General features: G+C 37.4%; 1 protein-coding gene across 1 annotated transcript in view; it reads right to left on the reverse strand.

Moving 5' to 3' along the window:
- Positions 1–148: 148 nt before the first annotated feature.
- LOC103373006 (SEC14-like protein 2) overlaps positions 149–7,747 on the reverse strand; it is a 20,532-nt gene continuing 12,933 nt past the window's right edge. The window contains exons 10-12 of the mRNA XM_008302795.1: positions 4,243–4,382; positions 1,946–2,115; positions 149–1,863 (exon numbers count right to left, since the gene is read on the reverse strand). Of these exons, the coding sequence (XP_008301017.1) occupies positions 1,700–1,863; positions 1,946–2,115; positions 4,243–4,382 (474 nt within the window). The 3' untranslated portion in view covers positions 149–1,699. The remainder of the gene's footprint in view (positions 1,864–1,945; positions 2,116–4,242; positions 4,383–7,747) is intronic.

The raw sequence follows: 7,747 nt of genomic DNA on the forward strand, positions 1-7,747 counted from the left end.
TAAAATATGATAAAGTATAAAATGTGAAAAATGACCACAGCCAACCTAAACTGTTTAGTTTAAATATGAGACACACTGAAGAGAAAGAGGTTTTCACAGCAAGCTTTATCATTAAATGAAAAAAATATTAAAATACAGTCAGTCGACATTTTAAGTTTTGTTTAAAATCTATTTTTATTTCTTTACAATATACGTTGGTCCAACCTTCATCATAACAGGAAATATTCTTCTCAGTACAGTTCATTATGTAAAATATTGTTCTCTCTGTAATATCATCTCTCTGTAATATCATAACTTCATAAGTTGTTGGGGTTCTGTTACAATTCACATAAATAAGAATATAGAGTGAATCCATCATTTGGCCAAAATCTACATTCAGCACTTGTCTGGTGAGACTTTCAGCAGAAACCAGTTTCTTTCACTGCCAGTGACTTGACGACATGTAATACTCACTGAAATGTAAATGCTTCTTACCTAAAACCAACTGTGACTGAAAAACTCTGACACAAGCTTCACCATGTTTGTATAAATAGTTCTATCTTGTTTCACCCAGTGTTTGCTGTCAATAAATTAGGAAATAAATATGTTAGGATCTGCAAATGTGAAAGTTTTGTGGCTTAAACATGGACAGAAACCACCAACGTCCTAATACAGGCACAAAAGGAGTTTCACAGCTCATTACTAATGACTCCACATGTTGGTGTAAGTGAGTGGTCGATATTCCAGGAAGAAAAAGATGGTCGATAGTAACACACAGCTGGTTAATAACATGAAAAACATTGTTTGCTGTATATACAAAACAGCAGATTTGCTTTTACATGATGCACATTTCAGCATTTTGTTACCATATAAATGAATTCTTAGGCAGGTTTATTGTTTGATTGTCATAAGAGAGGCCATTTGCAAATGTTTCTGCTGCACATCTATAGAAAATAATCATCTTTTGCTTTGTACAAATGAGACAGAAGACTCTCTGCATGTCTGTTTCATGAGTCGGGTGTGCAGAGGAGAGACAAAACAAATGAAAAGGTTTCAAACGGACTCCTGCACTCCGTCTAACTTGCATTTATTCGCATTACTTTGGTGCGTGAGCTACAGGTGTGGCTGCATTTTGTATAAATATATTAGAACAGCCAGCAAAAACTATCAATCTTCTGTTTTTATTTACTTTATTCTGCTGCTTATATTTATTTATTCTGCTGCTGCTCTTAGTCAGTCTGTGTATTTTAACTGATCTGTGCTTTATTAGCAGCTAATTGTTCTTTTTAATTATCAGACAAGAGCCAAACAGAGTTTCGTTGTACTCGTGTTTATAATGACAACACATTTCCTCCACTGAATAAATGTATTTTTGCAAGTTGGACAGCGTGAAGGAGTTTATTTGAAATGTTTTATTTCTTGCTGTCGCCTACTTTACACTTGATTTAAACATGAGCCAACCTGATAAAGTTGGTGGTCGTTCTCAAACACTCTGTCTTTCTATAGAAAAACACAAAGTAAAATGTCACGATAGAACAACATGTGAAGCTCTGTCTGTTTTTCAGTGGAGGATGAGTGAGGAGAAGGTCCTTAAAGACATTTAAAGGGTCCTGGAACGTTCCGGTATAATACTGTTAGACAGGCAGCGTGTCCCTGTTTAGCTCAGGTAGGTCAGGCTGTGCTTCTGATCTGACAACATGGAAGTTTTAAACCATCCTCCTCATTGCGTCGGGCTGCTGCTGCTGCTGCCCTCGGCCTGGACGGGGCTGCTCGGCTTCCCGTTGCTCTGCGGAGACTGCATCCGGTCGGGAAGCAGAACCTCCACCGTGAAGCTGATCCGTTTGGCCTGAAAGATGCTGTAGGTGTTGTCAAATCTCAGCACATCTGTGGAGGACAGACGGACACAGATGTTGACACTGTTGGCTTTAGCGCTGCAGTGGCGTTAGATTCAGATTCGGCAACTCACAGACTCCTGGACGCTCGCAGGTCAGCGACCCGTCCTCGGGGACGAGGTGGGCGTTGTATCTCTGGCTGGGGACGACTTCCTCCATCTGAGCAGCCTTCTTCCATTCGCCCTTTTTAGCCTTTAGAAACACGCCGAAGCCGATGTCTGCACCCTCACTGGAAAACTGCCACCTGACAGGGCAGAAAACACGTCTCCAGTTAATCAAGTGATGCTTTATTAAAATGTTCTGATTGATTTAAATAAAATACACTTCTTGTTTTGGTGTCTTGTATGATAGATGCAGGAGATTCACAAAAGACACAGAAAACCTTAGTTTAAAAAAGATATTAAATATACGTAGATGTTTGCAAAAGAATTTCTGCACCAGATGTTTTTTATGAATAAAGATTTAGACTGAGACTGCACTTGGTACAATGCAGACATATTCTGTGAATGATGAATATTTTAGACTTTCTGTACCTACTTTTCTACAAATACTAGAACATGTGCCATATTGGAATACTTCTACTTACATACAATCTGCGCAATATAGATAATAATAATAGTAGTAAATGATAATAACACTTATATAGCACTTTTGAAGACACTTAAAGATGCAAAGTAGGTAAGAACATAAACAATATTATATATATAATAATGATAATAATGTCATGTTAAAAGTCAAACCTAAAACAACAGGATGTTTTCAGTGACACATAGCGTTATAATTTGAGCCCTGCTCCACATTTTATTTAGATTGCATTCACTCTACTGTCATTGTTCAGAGTACAAGTACTAAGACAATGACATTCAGCACAGTATTGAACCATAAGTGCAAAAGAAGCAGTAAAACTACATTACATGTAGTATGGCTATATACAGTATGGTAGCGTACAAGCTGGCTGAACTGTATGAAAACACGAGGTGAACAAATATAATACGCTGTACATAACAATGTAAAAATACATAAATCTATATAGATTTGTTTACATTTTGGAAAATGAAGTAAGGTGAATTATCTATTTAAAATTTAGTTTTGCTGTACACGATTTAATGTTCTGATAAATATCACTGAATTACTGTAACAGTGAATAAATCTTAAAAAACTTCTCAGTGGAGTTCTGAACCTCAGACTCTAAATCAAAGATGAGAAGAGAACATAAACACTGGACACACTTAAAGGTGATGCCTTTAAACAGATTGTTTTTGTGAAATAGCAGTAAAAAAAAAAAAAAATGTTCAACTTGCAGCATTTTGGGGAACAAATATTGTCATTTGTAATGCCGGTTCCATATTCACTGTGCGATAGATTTTAAATATATGATGGATCATTAACATACGAGTTACCATCAAAATATCAACTGCTCTATGCTCTTATGTGTAAATGTAAATTTACATGTGTACATTCAAGCATGTGTTTACTGCCTTTTAAAACTTGGTACAAAAGATAAAACATTCATCACAAAAGCTGCAACAGTGTCAAGTTAAATAAATAAAGTAATAACATTAGACATTAAATAATTCCAGTAACAACATATTAGGAGTTTTCTGTTAACGATATCTGATGTTGGAACAGGAAGGTCTGGGCTCAGGAGCAGCATCTAAATATCATATATTCTGCAATCACCTAAAATAAAGTAATAATAATAAAAATCAACCCTGAGTTGCTGCGTAGTGTGTATCCTAAGTTGAACCTACTGTGTTCTCTCTCCTGTTGGTCTCCTCACATACACCCTTCTGCTACGGCAGCTAATCCGTAACCAGGATTCATCAATAAACAGGACTGTTCTCCATGTGGCTGTCCTTGTTTTCCCTCCTGATGAATGGTTTAGAGACGCTCCTCGTCCTCGGAGACAACTTTAGACAGTCCTCCTTTGATAGGACTTTTACATATCGGAGTCTTGTGTTCTTATTTGGTGAATTCTGTATCTGTGTGAAGCTTCTTTTCTGCATGTCAGCAAACAAACCCTGATGTGTTGATCTTCTGACGGTGCGGTCAGTTTCTTCACGCATTGCATGCAGATAATCCAGGTTCCTCAAATTAGTATGCCAATTAGTTTGCCATACTCTGGAGAATCATGTTTTTTATTCATTTTATGCGTCATAACGTGTTTTGGTCGAAAGATTTCAAAATCTTTCTGATTGTTTAGCTGAAAACTTGTTTTTGTGTTGTCTTTTGAATAGATTGTGATGTTAGAACTGGAAACTTGTACGTCCCTAGAAGACCCGTATTTAAAAATAAATAAATAAATAAACACAAAAATAATCAACTAATCGGTTAATATATTTTCATTAGTTGTAGAACTTAAATCACTGACCTGAGGACGCAGCCTGGAAATAAGATCTCATAGTCCAGCTGCTGGGACGAACCTCGACTGACGGTGGTACACTGCTCGTAATCCACGTTTACATGATCCCGCACGTAGTAGGAGGGAGGAACTGGTCCAACATGGTTTATCTGCAACGGAGACACAAAAAGTCAAAATACAGGTGTCAAACACTCGCATATAAAATGTGTGAGTACAAGGAGGCTACTAGGAAAAAGAGAAAAGCTTCACTTACTGTGCCGTTATACAGTAATACAGTATATATATGAATGCCTTTAATTGTTCTCCGTTTGCATGAACATTCTTGTTCAGACATTCAAAAGTATGTCACAAAACAACAAAGTATTCTCTCTTTTCCACTTTCCTGTTTATTCACATGAAATCAAACCAATCAAGTTCCCAGTACAGTGCAATACAAGCCCCAACCAGCAGAGGGCAGTGATTTCCTGATTAGTCAGTCAGTCCAGCAGGTGATAATCAGGTAACTGTCATGTATAAATGGCAGACAGAGGTTATATTAGTAGGTAGGACTTCACAAAATATGCTGGGTTGTAAATGAAACAGCTGAACAGGAAGTTTAGGAGTTTTTAAAGTGTGTTGGTTGGACTGTTCATGAGGTTTTCAGTGCTGTAGTGTTGTTTCTGGGATGTGAGCGTTAATGTGAAGAAAGTCAAACTCATGTGAAACCACTTCTCTAAAAAATCTTGCACAAATATCCTTTCAAATTTGCCAATATTTGGAAACTACCCCTTCCAAAAAAGAAAGAAAGAAAGAAAAACAAAGCAAAGGAAAGAGAAAATACAGAAAATGAAGGCAGAAGCTAGAAGAATAAAACAAACAATCGTCAGCAAAACATAATATGTTGTGCAGAACTCGACCCCAAAGAGGAAGATAGTTCAGAAAAACCTCACACGACGTTTAAGGCCCAACATTTTCAGTTTTCACCAAGTTTTCAAAAATAAGGAACATTTTAAGATTTGAAAGAACCTCCTGAGACACTACAGCTCACATTTAGCTGACATCTGCTGACCTCTACTTCTGGATTTATCTATTTCCGTTGCATTCTAGCTGTATTAACTAACCTTGTTGTATTTATAGTCTTGCATAGATGTTATATTTTTAAAGCACTTAGTTATCCTGTGATTTTGAAAAGTGCTACTACAAACTACTATTTAAGCTGCATTCACTCATTATAAAGACTTTATTTTTAGATTTGCTGAAAATAATGAGCCTTAAAGACACAGTATATTGCATGATATACTGTATGTTAAAAGTGCATTTTTCAGACCCTAAAATAACGCCCCAAACTGAAGACAAACAGCCTGAAATGTTCTACTAAATGCACGTCTTGTGCTCCACACTGTAACAGAAACACACAGAACTCTGTAGGCCTGGATAACACCCGTCTGTCATTAAGTAAGATCAATAAGGAGAAAAATCAGTTCCTACACCCTAAATAAAACAACGGTACAATGTTAAATAGGGCTGCACAATTAAACAAATGTTAATCACAGTTTTGGCTTCTTTAAAATGAATGTTCATGTTTGTAATGCTCCATTCATAGAAAACAGCCCATGTGGATAAAACCACTTGGTCTGGATAAATCTGATGCTAGAGCGCTTCATTTGGCTCTTTTTAAACACATCTGTCTGAGCTGCAGTAACTGAGTGGACACTAGCCTCTACTGCAGCCTGCATGTGAGGCGTTTAGGGAACATTGGTAAGTTGTATTGTCTATCAATCAGCAGGTGTTGAACAAGTGAGGTGTTCTACGTACTATTTTATTTATAGTTTACCTTCAGGAGATGCACAGAAGATTATTTTAAGTCTTATTTCGCTGCAGAGATTTAATGTAACAGAGAATGGAAGTAAAAACGGTTCTCTGTTTGTTGCAATAGAGATATGTTGCTCCTAAAATCTCAGCATTCATCAAAATAACAGTGATTATCATTTTGGTCATAATGGTGCAGCCCTAATGTCAAGGACACACAGCTACCTAACTAAAGTAGTTAAAGAAACACGCTGGGAAAAGAAGAAAACAGTTTGAGGCTGAGCATCTCAACTCCTTGAATCTTGAACGAAGTCAACAATGAATTTGTCTCCTTCTGTTCCTCATGTGTCGTGGCCCCAATTTTTTATCTACAGAAACAGGTGACAAACACGGATCAGTTTTCTAATCTGGAGTGTCGTCTACTAGAGCGGGACTACTGAAGCTGCCATTAGTGCGACGCTACACCGACTAAAAAGAATCTCAGAGAGGATACGTTGTTTGGAGGCCTTTTTCCATTTCTACACAGGAAGTCGGGACAGCAATGGGAGAGTTTCTTGACTATTTTTCATAATTTATTTCTCATCTGTAATGTCCTCCAGGCTGTTTGCAAATAACATCATGTGCTAGATTTCATAAAATGTACACAGCACACTACTTTTTCAATGCAACCCAAAAGATGAAATGTTTATTGTAAAAACAAAGGTGGAGCAAACTGTCTAGCATATGTGCAGCTGTATTGGTGCATTCTGCTGCAGACTACCAGTCCACAATAGTCCTTGCACTGTCATTGACCCGCTGTGATCAAATTGACTCATTCATGTGTAACAGGATCCCTCACACGGCCAGCTTTAGCAGAACACTGTACGATCTGGTGTTATAGAAAACGCCCTTCCACTGCGCTGTAACTTGGCCTTTTGTAGGATGGATGAGATATCCCTGCTTTGGAAAATGTTTCCTTATATTCTTCTGCTCAGCCGAGACATGAAAAGCTGGTGGGACAGGAGCTCGCATACAACTTAGTTTGCTAGTCAAATGTAAATCCCACAATATTTAAAGTGCACAGTACGCATGTTAGCAGCCGAAGCAAAGCTGTAAGCTGCCAGGAAGCTACATTAGCATAGCGCAGGATGCAAATAGGTGAAGAAAACAACAGGGCAGGAGTCAAAAGTGTCAGAAAACAGTCGATTCAAACAGCAAGCACACTGGTGACTAGTTCAGCTCTGAGTCGTGGATCTGATTTATTTAAACTCTACTGGAGGGCTGATGGGCTGCAGTTGGAATCAGACTCGTATCCAGTCAAGTGTTCTCGTATTTTATATGCGTGAAACGTTACGTCTAAAGTAATGCATACAACGTGGGCATAGTTTATTGCATATTAGTATTAGTGTTATCATTTTGCATACATTCACAAAATCATGATAAACATTAAAATGAAAAATAATCCTTATTCATTTTGTGAATTTTTTATAAACATAATAGTGTTGTTGTTGTTTTTATCTTTAAGTTGTGGTTTTATTAGCTGAGGAATGTCATTTAGAAAAAAAACAAAAAACAGTTGGACTGATACCTTAATTAGTACTTTGGTGGTAGTTTTAGAATTTAATAACATTAAATAACAGTGTGTTTAGGCGCCCCTGTAGCTCACCAAGCTGAGCAGGCGACCCATAAACAGGAGCTTCTCCCCCTTTCCTGTCTATCTCTACTGCTCTAAATAAAGGCAAAACAA

Source organism: Stegastes partitus, unplaced genomic scaffold (assembly GCF_000690725.1).
Source record: "Stegastes partitus isolate 25-593 unplaced genomic scaffold, Stegastes_partitus-1.0.2 Scaffold1882, whole genome shotgun sequence".
NCBI classification, from domain to species: domain Eukaryota; kingdom Metazoa; phylum Chordata; class Actinopteri; family Pomacentridae; genus Stegastes; species Stegastes partitus.